The sequence below is a fragment of the Cyprinodon variegatus genome, unplaced genomic scaffold (genome assembly GCF_000732505.1).
Source record: "Cyprinodon variegatus isolate N-32 unplaced genomic scaffold, C_variegatus-1.0 Scaffold352, whole genome shotgun sequence".
NCBI classification, from domain to species: domain Eukaryota; kingdom Metazoa; phylum Chordata; class Actinopteri; order Cyprinodontiformes; family Cyprinodontidae; genus Cyprinodon; species Cyprinodon variegatus.
The window spans coordinates 662,974-682,700 of record NW_015150805.1 but is presented as its reverse complement, the minus strand read 5'-3'; the positions used below and the strand labels follow the sequence as shown (position 1 = coordinate 682,700).

The 19,727-nt window shown below is 38.0% G+C and overlaps 1 protein-coding gene across 1 annotated transcript in view; it reads right to left on the bottom strand.

Moving 5' to 3' along the window:
• The window catches only part of plekhh3 (pleckstrin homology, MyTH4 and FERM domain containing H3), a 43,987-nt gene that overhangs the window by 20,888 nt on the left and 3,372 nt on the right, over positions 1-19,727 (bottom strand). Inside the window, exon 2 of the mRNA XM_015385958.1 lies at positions 13,968-14,023. Coding sequence (XP_015241444.1) covers positions 13,968-14,023 — 56 coding nt within the window. The remainder of the gene's footprint in view (positions 1-13,967; positions 14,024-19,727) is intronic.

The window sequence follows — 19,727 nt, the reverse complement described above, 5'->3', positions numbered from 1 at the left end:
AAAGGTATGTCTTTGTGCAATAAACAAAAAAACATCTTCGTTTAAATACTATCCATGAAAAGAGCTGATTTTTTCTTCACAAGTAGGAATTTTTATCTTTTATAAACTCCATACTTGTCAACACTGCATAAAAACCCTGTTGTTATCTCAGCGGTTTCATCTCTCCTGGTATATTTATCTAATAAGATGTTTATTCTCTCAATTTCCTGGGCAAAAATGTGAAATTCAGGACTTCCTGTCCTCCCCCTCCCCCTCTTCTGCAGCCTCCTGAGGTTACTGTGGAGACGAATAAATTGCACCCTTCCTCCCAGGGTTTTTGGCCTTCAGTCACCCAAGCCTTTATCAGCTGATTTATGTCATTATCGATCTGATAAGTGCAGAGGGTTCCTCCACACGGAAGGCGAAAAATCAATAAGTCCCAATATAACCTTATCCGCTTAGACTCATCTTACTGCAGACTGCTGAAGTAATTTGCTAATTCCAGCGAACTTTGAGCTAAAATAAGTTTCAAGTTGCTTGAAGCAAATTCTCAAAGATGCATGGACATTTTGGTCTTTTATTGCAGAAGACTATTCTAAGCTAGAAAATGTTTTCTTTATGCGTAAAGAAATTTATATAAGGAATGACGCAAAGAGAGTGACTGGGAATTTGGTCATCTCAGGTCATAGGTTTCACTGAGCCTGCTTGTTTGATGCAGTAGGTAGCTACCGGGTATACTTAAATGCTTTAAAATAAACACTGAAATATGACGACATCTCTTATTTTGGGTTGTTTATGAGCCCTGCTGCATAGCAGAAACACCCAGACAGCTCAAACTGGATGCAGACAGTATGTATAGAAGCCCTCCCTGCAGGGAGCTTGTGGTGTGGCATTTACAGTGCAGACGTTGAAACAGAATTCCTTGACATATGTATGCTACTGTTACAATACCAAAAATATTAATTAAACAAACAAAAATAAACTAATTAGCTGAGAAAACACCTCTGGAGAAGCAAATCTGATTGTCTTAAATAACTAATTAAAGCTACATTCAAAAAAGCAAAGCCTGAATGACTTTCAGCCAGAAGTGAGCACCTTTGAAACTAAAAAAAAAATTTTTGCAAAAAGCTTAAACAGAAACATGCCCTCTGGGTTGGAGATGGGTCGGTCGCTCAAATGGAGAAGTCCTGGTATTTTCAGGAGTAATGAGAGAATAAGGTTGGAAATAATCTGATCAATCAGGGCTTTGTCTGGGGCTGATGCACCACTTTGAGAGGGTGAAAAAGGAAAAGCTCTTTGTCTATTAGTCCTGAGTATGGTCATAGCATTTTGGATAAGACTTGGCAACAGTTAGTTTCCTTTGTTTTATATCCCAATGGAAGCAGCTGGAATTTTTCAAAAATACTATTACATCAAATTACCTGTTTTATTTTGTTCGGCAGCAAATACAAAAACATAGGAGGCTTTTAGAACAGAAAAAAGAAAATGTATCCAGCCCCAGTTTCAACCTTTAACAGCACCAATTGCCTAACCTTTAGGCTCAATGCTGTCAGTTACATCATCTGCTTGACTGCTAAATCCTAACAAAGCCATGGCTAATGTCCAATATCCCTTTTGGAGAGTACTTTAAATTGCTGTTTTTGTTGTCAGAATTACTTTACAGGAGCTTTTTTAATGTTATTCTAACATAAATTAATTTATGATTGTTTCCTTACAAATTATGCTGACAATGAGCCAATGAGACACACAACCTGCCTTAGCCAGCAAGTTATCATGGAAAACTCACGTGTTTTAAAAAGAATGATGCTACATTGTAAATGTTTTAAAGCTGTAGGTTATCTTATTGTTTAATTTAAAAAAACTGCATTCAAAATAATTAAAAAGGTTTTGCGAGAGTGATGGAAAGTGCAACAAAATATGCCATGCCATCAAGAGGTATTTGCGTATTTCTACTGTTGAATATTTTTAGGCACACATGTTATAACGGATCAAATCAATTTCATAATTTATATTTGTGTAAAAAATGTAAATTTGCTAAAACTTTGTAAAATCGTGAATTAGCAGTGATTACATTATTTTTATTCAGCTTTATCATGGTTGAATCAAGACTTGATTACTGATCTGCCAACATATTGCATAAACAGAATTTGTCTGATATTTCAAATGAAGCTAAAAGATCTCAAGGCAACACATTCCCAAATAAGAAAAAAGGTCTAGAAAGTGTTAAAAAGCCATTTTTGAGACCTGAAGACCCCAGCAAGCAACAATGAGGCCAAATGGGGAGTGTTGGCTAGGGGTGTGCAAAATAATCGTAATGATGATGCATCGTGATTCTAATTTTCGTGATCTACTGCATCGATTCTTGATGCCAAGTATCGATTATTAATAAAAAAAAAATCATAAATAAAATTGCATGAATGTTTGGCGAACATCAGCCAAAAACAACAGTAATATAACTTCCAGCCCAGTAGATGTCGCTGCGGATGTGTTGACGCACACTGCCTTGTGTCACAAGCATTTCCGGCCGCGGGATACTGCGCCGAGTCATTAAAAAACAAAACATGGAGGAGAAAATATTGCAATGCATCCCAATAATTCAAGTATCGTGATGCATCATGATAGAATCGCATCGTGGCCTGTGAATCGTGATACGAATCGAATCGTGACTTCTTTGGCAATACCCACCCCTAGTGTTGGCCTAGTGGGTTAGAGCAGTGTGCTTATTCTCTGAGAGGGTTGCAAGTACCCGGTTAGAATCCCACTGCCTCTACTCTGGGTTCCTGAGCAAGACCCTTAACCCCCGATTGTCAAAAAAGAACCCCTGAAAAAGACCCATAATACCCTGATTGCTCCCCGGGTGCTGCACAATGGCAGCCCACTGCTCCCCAAGGGGATGGGTTAAATGCAGAGATACTTTGCAGCTTCTTCTCCATTGTGACTCAATTAGAAATTCGTCCGATTAACGCTGGGCAATTAATTATATTGCAATATAACCACAATTCCTCAAATAACACAGGCACTCAATTTTGGTCACATAGCATTTAACAAAATTAAAACATTGAACATCTCACTCCAGCCCTTTAGCTTGCAGTAATGTGTTGCCGCACAGAATTTAAGATAGAGTTGCAGCTAGCATGCAGACCCATGCATGAGAGTAGGAATTAACACTTTTTACACAGCATCAACAATAAAATCCTGGAACGATGAGTTTTGGACAAGCAAGTTTTCAGTGTCATGAAAAAAATTAAACCCCGGAGTGAAAAACTGACATGCTTGTGCTAAGTGTGAAGGAAAATCCAAATGAAATCATAATATTTGTTGAAAAAAAAAGAAAAGTTATTTGCATCTTTCACAAAATCATTCAGCCCTACTGCTGATAAGAGCATGTGTACGATCCTGCACCATGAGATAGATGTGTTTTAGTCAATTTTAAAAAACATTTCATGGTAGCTGCGGACATCAAGGGTAGCTGGCAAAACCAGTTATACGGTTTAGAGAGCAAAATCTGTTTCACATAAATCCAGGTTTGTATGGCTGGCGTTTTCTTTTGCCTAGAACTATTTCATCTTAGTCTGATAATTAGGCCTGAAATCCTGGAAGAAAAGGTCTGGAAAACAAGCAAAACATTATAAATTTGTAGGCAATATTTGTGTATGTGAAAAAACAGCCTTAAAGCTAAAGCTGACTGTTTCATAACTGATGTGGTGGCTTTGCATCTGCACAGCTGTCTAACAGCCCCACAACCCCAATCTAACCTTCAAAACAGCCCCCGTTCAGTGCTACCACCCCCACATTCCCAGAAGCCCCAGCAGAGGCTGTGGTGATGGGGCCTTTAGCAGGCAACTTCCTGTGGAGTCCAGGAAACAATTTGATATGGGGATTAGGAAGCATTGAGAACAGAGTCACACATCGGACACCACTTCTCTCCCATCTCCTACTGACAACACCCCCCTCCAGGTATGAATAAACCAGCAAAAAACTGTTACTCTATTGTATCACTACACATCTGCTGAAATTTAACAAGTGTTAAAAAATTATGAAATATGTGTGTTTGGGATCAGCACTCTTGTACTTTCAGAGACGCCAACATGTTTGTTATTATCCTGCAGCAAGGAGCTGTGCAACAATGAAAACAGACATTAGTTTAAGAAAGTGAAATGGAAAATGCTGGCAGGCAAGATGGCGTAGATTAAATAAGACGAGTAAATACACTTCTGGCTGCTCCACCATTTTAATAACATAGGTCCACCAAAATGACTCACTTGTTTTTGTTGAAAAGTACAAAATAAAACAAGATCACTGAAACAACTACATCCTGAAGAACATTGCAGGTGTAACCAATTAAATATGGGAACTATCAGGTTAATCCGGTAAGGAAGGAAATAACATATCCATGGACAACTAATAGTCAACAAGTCCTATCAAGTCATAGAAGCAGGCAAACATAAGCCCAACATGCATGCATAACCTTAAACATTACAACATTAAGACTTAAGATTATGAAGATTTTGTAGCTATCAGACATTACTTAAAAAATCTATCTAAACTCTTTCCAAATACCACTTCACTCACTCAATAACCAAAAAACTTAGGTTAATAGCTATGGTAATGGAGTTCGGAAACAAAATGGAAAACGTTGAAGTTTGGAAAAAAATAAATGGATTCCTTAGTTGAACTAATGTCAGTGCTTAAAACACAATTACACACAGGAAACTTTCAAAGGAGGGAAAGTCATTGCAGGTGTTTTTTTTTTCTTATTCTAGTTGGAAAATTAAACAATTGTGTTAGTTTTTCATTTGGGAGATACCCATTACTCTAATGTGCTTTCATTTTCATAAAAGAAACTGGAATTTTGAAAAGTGGCATTGAATCTGTAAAATTGCAGTGAAATGATATTGACTCTGTTCCTTTCTCTATGGTTTAGATCCAGCCACTATGGACGTTTTACAAGTATGAAAATTGTGTTTTAGGTAATGGCAAGGTTGGTTTACTTGTATAGCACAGTTTAGTACATGGGCAATTCAAAGTGGTTTGCAAGAATTAGAGAATAAGAAAGTAGAAAATAAAGAAAATAAAATCAGAGTAAAAGTGAATGAAGATAAAAACATGATAAAAGCAGGTAGTAAAGCATATAAAATAGTTAGACCACAACCTTAAAGGAATAGTACACCCAAAACATGATTAGCCTTCATTTTCTACTCACCCCCATGCTGAACAACACTCTGGAGTACTTTTTTGATATCTCAAATGCATCTGGAGATCTGGGAGGCTTCTTGCTGTCTGCTGACATTCAAATAATGGAGGTGCCCAGCGCCCGAGGCAGAAAGGTTCATAAAAGTCCACAAAAAACGTGTCAATATTCCTCCATACTGCTCGTCCAATGTATTCCAAGTTTCCTGAGTGGGTAGCATCCAGAATTTACTCGAAACGAAGTCATTTAGAATGTTTTTAGAGCATAAACAGTGGTGTATAGGATTTCCTGAAAGCGCGCACCTGCGCGATCATGCCGGCTTCCGTAGCGTCGTGATCGCGCATGTGTGCGCTTTCAGGAAATCCTATACACTACTGTTTATGCTCTAAAAACATTCTAAATGACTTCGTTTCGAGTAAATTCTGGATGCTACCCACTCAGGACACTTGGAATACATTGGATGACCAGTATGGAGGAATATTGACACGTTTTTTGTGGACTTTTATGGACCTTTCTGTCTCGGGCACCATAGACCTCCATTATTTGAATGTCAGCAGACAGCAAGAAGCCTCCCAGATCTCCAGATGCATTTGAGATATCAAAAAAGTACTCCAGGGTGTTGTTCAGCATGGGGGTGAGTAGAAAATGAAGGCTAATCATGTTTTGGGTGTACTATTCCTTTAAACTGATAATACCTCAATTAAAAGTTTGACCTCAACAGTCAAAGGCAGTTCTAAACAAATTGTTTTTTTTTATTATTTAAATTAAAAGAACTCAGGTTTTCAGCACTTTTCCAGTCTTCTGGGAGTTTGTTCCAGATCAGTGGAGCATGGGAACTATCTTCTCTATCTTTGGTTCTAGTTCTGGGTGGACAGAGTAGAAGACCTGATTGGTCTGGGAGGTTGATAAACTGACAACAGATCTGTTATGTATTGAGGTGGTGATCCATTCAATGATTTATAGGATAACATGAGGATTTTAAAGTCTAATTTCTGAGCTACAGGAAGCCAGTGTAAGGACGTCAGAACCAGGCTGATGTGCTCTGCTTTCTTAGTTATAGTGAGAACACGGGTAGCAGAGTTTTGCTGCAGCTACCTATGAAGAAAATGTTACAATAATCAATTCTACCAGAGACACATGTATGAATTGAGTTTTTCTAGATCCTGCATGGACATGAGTCCTTGAATCCTGGAAATGTTCTTCAAATGATAAAAGTCAGTCTTGAACCCTCAGAGGCACATTAAGGCAGGTAATAAGTCAGAGTCCATCGTGACACCAGTTGTAAACATTTAGAGGTTTGACTCAGGTCTGACTCAGACAGGGCTGCTCTCTGTCACCGGTCCAGCTCATAACCTTTATGGACAGGATTTTTTTAGGCACAGCTAGGGGCGAGAGGGGGTCTGGTTTGGGAACCAACAGATTTCTTCTTCTGGGGAAATGGTTGTGTTGGCTCCCTCCTGCCAAGACCTACCAGAAAAAGGTGGCGGGTCCCCTTCAGGTTTGGAGAGTTCCTTTCTCAAGTGGAGGAGTTGATCGGTATATGTTCCTACCTTCGCCTATTGTCATGAAATCTGGTTCATAACCGTAAGAACGAGATCCTGGGTACATACGGCTGAAATGAGCACTCAGATCAGTCATCCGGGAGAGGCTCGAAGTAGAGCCGTTTCTTCTCGACATTGAGAGAAGTCATCTAATGTGGCTCAGATATCTTTTTTGGGATATCCCATAGGCACCCCCTGGAGGGGTTCCAGCCATGTCCGAACAGGAGGAGGCGCAGGAGACGACCCAGGACACGCTGGAGGAACTATGTCTTTCGGCTGGCCTTGGAACACCATAGGCAGGAGGTATATGGGGAGAGGGAAGTCTAAGAGTTTCTGCTCAGACTGCCGCCCCCACGACCCAGTCCAGGATGAAGCGGAAGTTGATGAATAACAAACATTTAGAGGAGTATTTGTTGGTATACTTCTAACCATTGCCCTGCTTCATAAACTATTTAGCCAACTCTTGAGCTTAAGAACACAAACTGATGTGCTGACATTCTGCACTGCAATTCTGCTAGAGAGTAGAAATACTAGCTCCACCACAACAGCAGTTTGTTCAGATCCTAAAAAGAGAAAACTCTCTGGAAATCTTCAAACTAGCCAAATTTCCTTTATTTCTGGAATACTGCATTTGTGTCTTTCATATCTAAAAAAAATATATCTTTGGCTCACTGCTCCACATTGTTTTTAACACAAATTTATGGAGATCATCGAGATTTCTTGTTGCAAATATGGAATGTCCTTTGTTCTTTTTGGTAATCTGTGTATTTCTGAATAATCCTATTAAAACTATGGATGCAGTTTTTGCTAAGCCTCTTCATCATTAAAGTCATGAACACCATCCTTGACTAACACAATTGTTAGCTGTTGTCAGATTTTTATATTTTTTTTCAAACCAAAACATGAGCCAGCAATATGCTTTTCGGGAAATTCTTATGGGCTGTAGATTCTTGGTATAGTATATGACACTTAAATATTTTCTCTAATAGCTTACTGGAGTCTTAAAGTCTTAGAAAAAGCTTTGTAAACCTTCCCAGACTAACTAATGCCAGCTACTCAGCTTTTCCTGGATTTCTTTAGAATGGAGAATGATGCATTGCTTTTTGATGACATGTCAGACAGGTGCTATTTATGCGATTTCTTGATTCTACAGGTCTGATTGTAATTAGGCCTGGGTGTGGGCAGTGAAACTCAGCTCTATTTTTCAAACCACAGGGTTAATCAAGTTAACTAGTGATTAAATGTGGAGAATAATTATATTTTTTACAAAGTACCTGGTTGGATTACATAGCTTTTCTCCTTCTACTCCTTTAAAATTGCCATAAATTAGCCAACACAGCATTGATGTGTTGGTAGTTCAGGTTGAGGTCAGGGTTACGGTTTCATATGCTCGAACCTGAACACAGAGGTACTAAAAGCTGTGCTTGAATTAAGATATATCTTGAAAAAATGAAAACGCTGTAAAGCTTGAAAAATCTGGTTTATATAAGAGATTACCAGAAAGCAATCTCAACTTGTTTATCCTGTAAGATGTAGAAGATTTTTTTTTTTTTTCCAAAGACATACTGGAAATATCTGAACCTGATATTGTTTAGAAGAAAATGTACAAGTACATTATAACGAGTGTTGAATCATTTTCATAGACATCAGACATTGTAGACAAAATCGCATAAATCCAGAACAAGACAGAGCTTTACCAGATTTGAAAAAATATTGGCGAACAAATAGCATTCTGGAAAGCAGTTTGTAATTTTAGAAAACTATTCCGGTGTTGAATGAAAGATCAAAATCTATGAATTTGTCACTGTCATACCGTTCTGAACATGAGCATTAAAAGTTCCTACCTCCATCGGTTATGAGGATGACGATGCGAAATTAGCGTAGAGTAGTTACAGATTTAGTTGAGAAAAATGGGTAAGGATTTTCAAACAAGGACTTTTTTTTTTTTTTTTAAACAGAATAATTATCCAAAATGGGGGAATTAAGATTAAATCAATCAATAACAGCCAAAACCAATAGTCTATAACTGATTTAAGTAAAAACACACTGTCAGCACTGTAGATTTTAAATGTAATAATTCACAAGTATTTGGATAGGTTTTCACAAAAACTTCCTATGACAGACCAGTCACTACATTTGCACCAAAAAGCCTTGAACTGAATCAAATCACTGCAAAAAAACTAACAACATATTTCAAAACAGGTCATCACACCAAATGAGAAGATGACAAACAGGCTTTCCACAGCCAGGTCACTTTATGGTGACATTGGTGATAGTAGTGACACACTTAAAATGTGGCAATATGAGCAAGCCAATGATTTGATCAGTTAGTGACCCACACTCTGAGGCTAACTTCAAATGTGATGAGCAATTGATTTCAGTCCAGGGTCTAATGACTGTGCAGATACAATTAGAGTTAGAGAGGTGCTCTCAGGCCTTATTGGCCACAGGCAAAACATGTCTAAATATACAAAGCAGAGGATTTTCAAAGCAACAACTGATTATAGATAAACCAAAGGAATGACTGCCAAAATAGCTATAAGTCTTTGAATTTTGAAAAAACTATTTTCTTACAAGCACAGAAATAAATATTTTGTTGGTGGTTTATAAAAAAAAAAAAAAAAAAAAAAAAAAAAAAGTTAGCAGATAATGGATTCAACCATTTTATGGTATGATCTGCTAGCTTTGTACATTTGGAAATTTACATATTTGCCTAAGTTAAAAAAAATAGTTCAAGTTTAGTTAGATTTGGGCGTGCTTTGGTGGCACCTGTGGTCACTTCCTGCATGTCTCTCCCCCTCTCTCATACCCCCTTTCCTGTCGGACTACTGTTCAAAACTCAAAAACTCAAAAAAAAAAAGTTTAGTTAGATTCAATGTTTTAAATAGAGTTTTTAATTCCTAAGTTATAAGTTCAACATTTTATTGAATTCTGCCATTTTTTGTAAGGGTATGCTTTGATATAAACTTTTCAGTTGTAGGTCTGACTAGTTATTTTTATTTGAGGCTTTCAATTGCTTTTATTCCAAGATTGTCCTGCATTTAGTTTAATTTATCCCCCCATGCTGCATTCCTGTCCTTGCTAAAGAAAAACAACCAATGCCATAAGGTAACAACAGTATCATACTTAATATGTTTGTTTATCATAATTTGAATTGTTAGTTTTTACAAACAGTATATGTTACCGGTACATGTAGGCTTAGTTTTGGTATTATCTAACCAGAGTGCCTTACTCCACATGTTCACCAAGGCCCATACCAATTGCTCTCCAGCTAAAAGATTTTCCTATCTAAGCTTTGGATCTCTGTAGCTCCTCCAGAGTTACCATTGCCCTCTAGACTTCTTCTCTGATTAATGTATTCTATACCTGGCCTGTTAGTTTAGCTGGCCATATGTTGGGAGGATCTGCACTTGGGCAATACCCTTTCTGTTTCTCAGATAATTCCCTGAGGAGGTTTTCTGCCAGATTTCAAAAACATATAAATCTATAACATTCCATGATGGAGCTTGGGTTTAAACTTATCCACATTATCTTGATCTCAGGTGTTTTTCTTGCTCTTTAAGATGCCGTTTGTTCACTTATGTCCTCTAATGTAACTCTTTTAGACCTAAGATTTTATTTCTGAAACTAAAATCCAAAAACCAACCCCCCGCTTCACAATTATGAACAACTTACAGTTGGTCAATCAAAGAAAACCCTAATAAATTGTATCCAATAAGATCAAGTTAGAAAAACCTATCATGAATAAATTACTATATTATTCAATACCATCTCTTTCTCTGTCCATTTTCTTTCTCTTCCCTCAGCAGAGCGGGGGCTGGTGAAATGAGCCTTTGCCTGAAACTGGGCTGGTGGGAAAATGGGAATGTGGTCATTAAGATTGGGCCTATATGATCTCCCAGCTAAAAATACACTGTTTACTTAAGACCACTGCCAAGAAATTCTGAACTACGCAGAAAGGGGAGAGGGTGGGAGGGGGAAAAAAGTCATGTTTTCAGACCAGAGGCAGAGGGGGTGTGTGACAGGAAGTCTGAGATTGTGAGTCAAGAAGTGTGTGCTGTCAGCAAGAAGTTTTATGATACAGAAAATAGACTTTTAGACTAAATACAGTCAGTCTAACTGCAAATGGTTATGATGATATTATAAAAAGTCTTATTGTATATACTACATAGCATAAACAGGACCAACAGGAAGTAAGATTAAAAACATACTGTTGTAACAGGCCCACACCTATGAATTCCATGCAAACACTTTTTAATGCAAAAAAAGACCACAAAACAAATGCAATCTTTTTTTTTTCAGGTATCTGTTTTCATCAGGTTGCAATTAGTACTCTGCAACGGCCAAGTCATAAGAAGCACATTTAGAGCAAGGTAAGTGATTTGAGGATTCGAGTAGTAAGGATGAAAGACAGATGTGAGAGAAAGTGAGGTTCTGAAATAGAGGATATGTGCTGGCTTCAATACGATCACATTAGCTTGTTTGCACTTTAGAACAAAACAAAGGACAGAAAGTCAGGTACAATTATTATTCCTAGTTATGCTTAAATGCAATCTGTTAGTTTCCTTAGACAATTTTTTTTAACCTAATTTGGATTTTAAAATTTACTGCATCTGACTATATTTGAAAATTTTGAATTGATAAACAGAAGATTTGAATCTTAAACTGGATCCCACATTACTGGACTGGTTTTAATCTAGAATGCAAAGGTTTCATGAACACTGGAGTGGGAAAGGATTTAACTGAACATACATGCATTGCACAAGAATGAAGGGGAATTTGAATCATTTAAATTTGGACAAGACTCTACTGGCTTTCGCATGACTGGATTACTTTGGTCTGGAATATCTGGAATGAACCTTTTTAGGGCAGTACTGATTTAGATGTCAGGGGATTGGGCCTGGAAGTAAGTTAGGCTAAAGAGATCAAAATTACACTAGATTGGGATTAGATTTAGACATTCCTAACTTTAACCGAATTGGGCTGAATTGAAGGTGATTAGATTGGAGTAAACTGGACAGTACTGAAAGAGTTTTGACCAAACTGAACAGAACTGGACTGGCCAGTGTTTGGGAAGGATTGGATAAGTCAGGCCTGGACAATATTGAATTTGACTAGATTGATCTAAACAGATCTGGATAAAACTGGATTGAGACAGGAAAACATATCTAACATATACTGTAAGCCATGCATTGAATTTGTTTTTATTTCAAGTAACTTTACTAGGAAACGTACACTAATTTAAAATAAGAATTGTTGGGGTATGAAAAATAATCTAAAAAAAAATCTAGAAATAAAACATTAATTAATTAAAGGTACGCTCTTGTTCTTATTTTGATTTTGGATTATTTGTTTTGAAAATGTAAGAAAAACAGCTATTTGTATGTACAGTTCAGTTCTGATATTTCAACCTTGAAAGTTCCCCTGATTGGCTCTATAAAAGTTAACGCTCATATAACCTGCCTTGCCTGTTAAGCAGGACTTCAATAATTAATGTGGCACCAGTTGTTGTATTAAAAGGTGCCCAACTATACCAGCGTAACATGTCGCATTCTTAATACAGCTCAACTTCAAGGTGTGTCCTCCAATTGGTCAGGTAATGACCAAGTGAAACCTTCTGTAATCTCTCATCTCCAATAGGTGTGATGATTACAGCTGAGCTTTTAACACACTCCCTTCAAAACCAGTTAATTACGCTTTCGCCCAAGGCTACTGCCACCACTCTAACAGTGACATGTACACGACCAAGCCTCACCCCCACAGGGAGTGCTAATGGGACAGGACTGAGTCACAAAGACTTCACTTCTTCCTTTTACATTTTTTCCCCTTCAAATCTCCAGACACAGCATGTCCTGTGTAACTGCAGCTACATTTCTCTCACCAAGCCACTTCCGGAGACAGCCTGATTTTTGTTGGCGGTTACTGCAGACCCTTGTTGGTTAATTTGTGGAGTAATCTAGTTTTACACACCATGCTCTATGACTCATTGCCTATAAGTAAGCAGTAGCTGTTATAGATGACAGATGGAGATAGGGTAAAGATGAGGACATGAGGAAAACTCAACTACATCACTGTCAGAAATCAGAGACAAAAATAATCTTCATCAACCCCTCCTTGAAATGCTCATTTTTTACCATTACAGAGTGCTGCTAAATAATTGGTACCTCTTGAACTTTTCAAGTTTTGCCTTGAAACAATGGGAATCTAATATTTTAATATTCTGTCATATATTCTGGGATATTGAATGTCCACCAATATCCCTAAATAAGTCTTAAATCTTTTACAGCTCTGTTGAATGATAAAAAAAGCAACCCCACAGCATGATGCTGTCACCACCATGTTCCCCAGTTGGGATGGTGTTATATATATATATATATATATATATATATATATATATATATGCAGCGTTAACTTTTTACTTTGCATGTTGGCTAGAAAGTTTATTTGGGTCTCATCTCAACCTAGCATCCACTTCAGTTTTTCATGATGCTTGTGGTAAAATTGACTATAGCTTTCTTTCAACCCCGTTTTATTTTTATTTTCTGACATGTGAACTACAAATAATTCAGATTTTTATAGATATTCCTTCCTGAGCTGTGGATCTCTGCATATTAATTTACAGGGGTGTTAGAATATAGATGGTTGGATATTAATACATACCACTCTTCTGATGTTTATTGATTCCTTCCAACTCACTTTAGAAGCATAAATGTGGAAAAAGCTGAAGGGGGGTTAGCCATGTCAATGGCACTATATTATTTGTCAAAAGATTTTCAATTCTTAAGATGATTGAAAGCATTATCATATATTTTCAAAATGACAAAGAACCAGAGAATGTGCCTCAAATATATTCAACATGTTCTTCATGAGATGCTATAGAGCACTGGTCTTAAACTCATGCCCTTGAGGCCTGGTGTCCTGAATATTTAGATAAGTTGTTTGCCCAACACATCTAAATCAAACAGGTAAATCGCCTCACAAGAAAGAATTCAAGCTTTCCAGAATTCAGCAGATGTGTCAGTCGGGTTTGTTGAAGCAGACGCACCTAAAAGTTTGCCGGACACCTGCCCTTGAGGATTACTGTTTGAGACCAATGGTATAGAGGAAGTGAAAAATGAACTACTGACAAATGGGGCTGGCTCTGGATAAATGAAGAAATCCCCTAGCAATCAGGGGAAGTATATAATTCAAAAGAGGAAACTATTACTTCTGATTTTTTTTTTTTTTTTTGGAAGAAGTTGTTTCCCTTTTCTTACCCGTTAGTTCCATTGGCTGCACAAGTAGGCTGAGAAACTATCGCCTCAGTTGGAGTCTGTCAAAAGAAGACAGAGAGACAACATGTAAATAAATAATGCAAAAGCAGTCATATTCTGTCCTTAGAAATATCCAAAGGTTGGAGGGATCCCCTCAGAGGCAATGCCAAGGCAGCTCATGCAGATGTTCCTGGCAGTCTAAGCATGTAGCTGCACTGTCCCTGTAATCCTTGGCTTGCACTTGCAAGGGGTATGCTTATGAAGAGAAAGATGGCATGAAATACAGGCTAATTAAGTTTAGAAGCTAAGAACAGAGGGGTCTTTTGTGCTACAGCTGCCTGTGCCCAAATCTTCACACCCCAGAATTCTTTAATTCAGACCGGTCATTTCTGTCTGAACATTTGGCTAAAAATAAACTCTTTGAAGGTGCAGAACAGAAACAGTTGCCTTAATGTTTTGATTGTAAATACCCTTACGCTAGATCTATATAAACGGCACTAATTAAAATAACTAGTAGCCACATTAAAGCAAGGTACCTATTCATTCTAAGCTGTTCTAAGTAAGCTTAGACATATAATCATCATATGAATAACAGTGTTCACACTGTCAGATATTGAAAAATAAACTTTGTTTGAAAAATGAACCTCCTAGTTCTAATTCTCCTTCCCTAAGCAGAAGATCGAAGATGGGTTTCCTTTCACAGTGATTCAGCTCCTGGAGTTTCAACCTGACCTTGGAAAACCCCGTCAGAGATCAGAGCCTGCCAGTGTGCAGTTTGGACCGAGGCCCTGGTGTGCAAAGAAACGCAGTGTGTCCCCGCGGCCACACTTGTTGTCTCTGCAAACCAAAGCCTTGAGCCAGCTCCTGCGGTTGCCACGGCCCAACCCAGGCCTACCTGAAACATAATCCAGGTCAGCTCTGGGCCCCCTAACGGCTCACACACCACACTTTACTACTGGGCAAACTGTCCTAAGTTTAGCTATTTAACCACATAAACCTACTACTGCTTGTCCTGGGCGCTTCAAAAATAACAAAGTAAATATATTCTGCAATTTTAAAGGCTTATATTAAATCTGTGAATGCTTTTAGGGCAGATGGATTCTGGGTTCAATGCTGAATAGGGTTTTAATAACTGCATTTCATTAATGTTTAACCCAAAGGAGGTGCCTAATTTCAAACCAGACAAGCAAGAATAACTGAACACCATTAGTAACTTATGAATGGAAGATACTATGTAATTCTCTATCCCTTCTTGCTGCCATACAGTAAAACTAGTCAGCCAAGCCAACAGCCTCAGAGAACAAAACTCAATAAGGGGAACAAAAAACAAACAAATCAAACTTAATAACATCAGGGACAGACAAAGTGCAATTTCAGAATGTGGACAAATTAGGTCATCAATAATCGAGTGGCTAAGGACAGTAATGTTTGAGCCAGACTTTAGAAAAGAAATAGAAAACAAAGCTGCCCAACAGAGTTAATGTGTTGTGGAATGAAGAACAAAGATAGCGTGCGATGCTGAGGCTTTTTAAATGAAAAAAAATTCCCTTTTGGACGGGCAGAGGATGAATCACTCCAGACTAGAGCAAAGCGTAAAGGAAAAGAGGGAATGATGCCCTGATGGGTTCCTTTCGTGGCTTACTTCCGCTCCTGCTTTCCACAGTCTACTCTCTTGCTCTCTTTCTCTTTCCCTTTAGCTCTCCTGGGAGGCTGAATAACCAGGAGGAAATGCTTGGGCTCTGCTTGTGTCGGCCTGAAGACCAGATGTGTGGCCTGGAGGTGGTGAGGCAGAGACGCAACGGAAACCAAACATAAACCAGCGTACCATGACAACTCTGAAGGCAGAGGGCAGTCTTGATGGCTAACGGGATCTAGTCTCTCCCTTTCCAATGCTGGTCTATACCAAGAACAAGATGTGTAGTGGGGTTCCAATCCACACGCCTATCTGCCAAGGGCAACACACTGAGCAGTCATAGTTTATTGGTAGATGTGACTAAACTTGAAAAAGAACTGAGCAAAGAAGCTTCAAACATGGAAAGAAAGTGAATGATATAGAACACGTCCAAAACCTAGTGCAGAGCAGTCCAACAGCGGAAGCATTCAGCTCAGTGGGACTGTTTGGGCAGCTGCTAAGGAGTTGTTTCTTTGAATGAGGACTGTAAACAAGAAGAGGAAAGGCTGTGACATGGCCCTCTACTCTTGCGGACCAAAAACTTCTCATGCGTCAGCTCTGACTCATAGCTCCATTCCAGAAACTGAAGAAAATTGGCATCTAAGCCTTTGGTGTTGGGAATGCCAGTAAGGGTATTGAAAGTCTTTAGGGGAGAGACTCCACCAGCTTTGTAGGTTACTGTGGTAAATCCTGGAGGACGGCCTACGAAACTGCCTGTTTTAGTGTTGTGAACGGCTAAGAAGAAACAAACCCTAATCATTAAGAAGGTTACAATAAACAACAACCCAAAGTTAAATGTGTACATAATTTGATCACTAGATGAGACAGTATACGTTTTGGCCATTTCAGAAAATTTCCCCCTATTAGCCCCACTGCTTTACTACATCATGTTGACCACACATGTGCTCTTTTGTTGCAGAATTGGAACAACAGCTAAAGATTTGTGACAGCATGTCAAACAACAACTCTTAATTTTACACTAATCTATAGAGATGAATGACACACCTTTAGACACATTAAAACTGAAAGTAAAGCCAACAGCCTCACATACCTTCTTATTAATTTGGCAAGGAACTATTGGGTGACTTGAGAGAACTTAAAATTTATCAACATTTCAAGCAGTCAAATACTAAAACAATTATGATAATGGTGATAACAAATGTAACTGAAGAAGCAACAAAACACTAGATTTTGCACCACTAAACACTTTTTCACAAAGAGACCACGTTAAAAGTGGCACACTTGGAGCATAGAGTTTTTTTCCCATGGTAAATCAGGGAACTAATATTACAGCAGCAAAAGCTTTGGATGACTGAGCTCCTTATGAGTAAATCTTGAGAAATCCCTTCTAGATCTACCCAACTCACTGTCAACACTAGTAAAAGACAATCAAGCTCAATAATGTCAAATAGCATACTGCCTTAGAGAAGATATCTAACTATTAGCAGAGCAGATCTGCACAAAGAGCTACAATGTTTACCACAAACCAGTTACACAAAATCAAGAGGAAACAAGGTTTATTTAAATAAATCAAATTATCGAAAGTATCAAAAATTCAATAATGAGTAACTCTATTACAACTCAACATATTTATCAAAAGCTTTGCCTTCTGCAAGAAACTGTTCAATGCTTTTAATTGCTTGAATAAAGGCTTAGCTTAGTTTCTAAAACTGTCCTTTCCATTAGGATGTAATCTGATAAACTGAAAAAGTCACAAGTCAGAAAGATAGAGCTCATGGAGGGGTCTGAAATTGGCATTAAAGGTGCATGTCCTCTGTGATAGGCATTGTCTAAAAAAATATCTGGAGATCACAATGTGTTATTTTTTTCAAACTATTTATTTGTATGATAGAGCTGCAGATACGTATTTGAACACCTGAGAAAATCAGTTAATATTTGGTACAGTAGCCTTTGTTTAAAATTCCAGAGGTCATATTTTTCTGTGGTTTTTCACCAGGCTTGCACACAATGCAGGAGGGATTTTGGCCCACTCCTCCAAAAAGATCTTCTCTAGATCAGTCAGGTTTCTGGGCTGTTGCTGAGAAACACAAAGTTTGAGCTCCCTCCCTAGGTCTGGAGACTGGCTAGGCCACACCAGAACCTGGATATGCTTCTTCTGAGCCTGTATGCTTAAGGTCATTGTCATGTTGGAAGATAAATCCTCGACCCTTCTTCAATGCTCTAATTGAGAGAAGGTTGTTCCCAAAAATCTTACAATATATGGCCCCGATAATCCTCTCCTCAATACAGTGCATTCACCCTGTCCCATATGCCGCCAAAGCATGATGCTACCACCCCCATGCTTCACCTTTTTTTCACCAAGCTGCTTGGCAATTTCCCCACAGCCCTTTCCAGCCTTGTGGACATGTACAATTTTTTCTCTAGTGTCTTTGGACATCTCTTTGTTCTTGGCCATGTTAGTAGTTGGATTCTTACTGATTGTATGGGGTGGACAGGTGTCTTTATGCAGCTAGCAGCCAAAAACAGGTGCATCTAATTCAGGATAATAAATGGAGCGGAGGTGGACACTTTGATGGCACACTAACAGGTCTTTAAGGGTCAGATTTCTAGCTTATAGACAGGTGTTAAAATGCTTATTTGTAGCTGTATAATACAAATAAAAAGTTTTAAAAAATCATACATTATGATTTCTGGATTTTTTTTAGATGCATGGAAATGCACCTATGATTACATTTTCAGACCCCTCCATGATTTTTCCTCACTGTACAACATTAAGGTTAAAGTTTTAGGTAACCGGCTAATAGAAAAATATATATATGAACATTTCTGACCACAGGGATGTAACAAGAAAAAGTCAAGACAAAAGGTCTTTTTTTCACTATAGGGACATATCTTCTACCTGCAAAAAGAATAACAGATATACGAATGTCTTTTGTCTTAATTTTTACCGAACAAAACTCAGATTAATCTGTCAACAGGATTTCATAAAATTCCATATGTTTTACATGCTTATTGAGGCACATTTATTAAATAGTTTCTTCATATAACAGGATTACTGTGAAACCTTTACCATCATAATGAAACAAAACTGCTGTGTAATTTGAAACCCAACTTTTTTGACTGCTCATGTTTAATCAAAATGTAGAAGTTATTAATTTCATGGAACTATCCATTAATGGAGGATGTAAACTCTATTTTGAGGGTTGCACAAGTACAACAACATAAAGAAAGTATGCCTATTATTAAACATGATATACTCAATTATCAGAGAACAAAAATGTGTTTAATATTACCTAATCAGTAAACGATCGCCTCAAAGTTAAAAGATATGGTGTTTATTCTTTATCTGTAATGACAAAGAACCAGGTTGTGGTGTCTGCACTACATTTAGCAAAATATTTCTTTCTTATTAGACTCAAAAATCTGATTAAGGCTACTCAGCTAATAGCTCCTGTTCTCAGCCACCCAGACTACAATCCAACAAACATTGAACCATTGCTCTTCTGAGGAGCAAAGGTTGCATTTTAATGGGAGAGGTGGGAAATAGACTGACAAAGTATCGGTGAGGATTGGCATCGGATCTCCACTGAGACACGCTGCAAAAAACTGGTATTGATTCGAGAAACGGGGCACAGTTGGGTTTCTTCTGGCTAAGGATCGGCCAGATGGCACAATATATGAAAGGCAAAATGAGCTACATGGCAACACCTTACCAAGCAACAGATGTTGCTCTTATCTACGGGTTGCTGGTGCAGTTAAGGCTTCTGCTGTGCCAATAACGGTGTAAACTTATCTGCCCAAAAACGTATTCATGCAAATATCTGTAGAGTGGTGCTGGTTGGTTGCAACCACACAAAGAGGTCAATAAACAGAAAAGCAGGATATGCAAGTTGTTAATCAAAGCAGTACTGAGGACTTGTCATCACTAAATACAGTACTAACAGTATGTCCACAATGTAATTAAATATAGATTTAGAGAAATTATTTATCCTGTAGTGACATACAGTAATATATTTTTAAAACAGAGTGAAAAGAATAACAGAAATCCTGAAATTGAGGGTGGACTTTTCTAAAAAAAAAAAAAAAAAAAAAAAAACATAAAGAGATACATACAGAAAGAGCCAACCTCA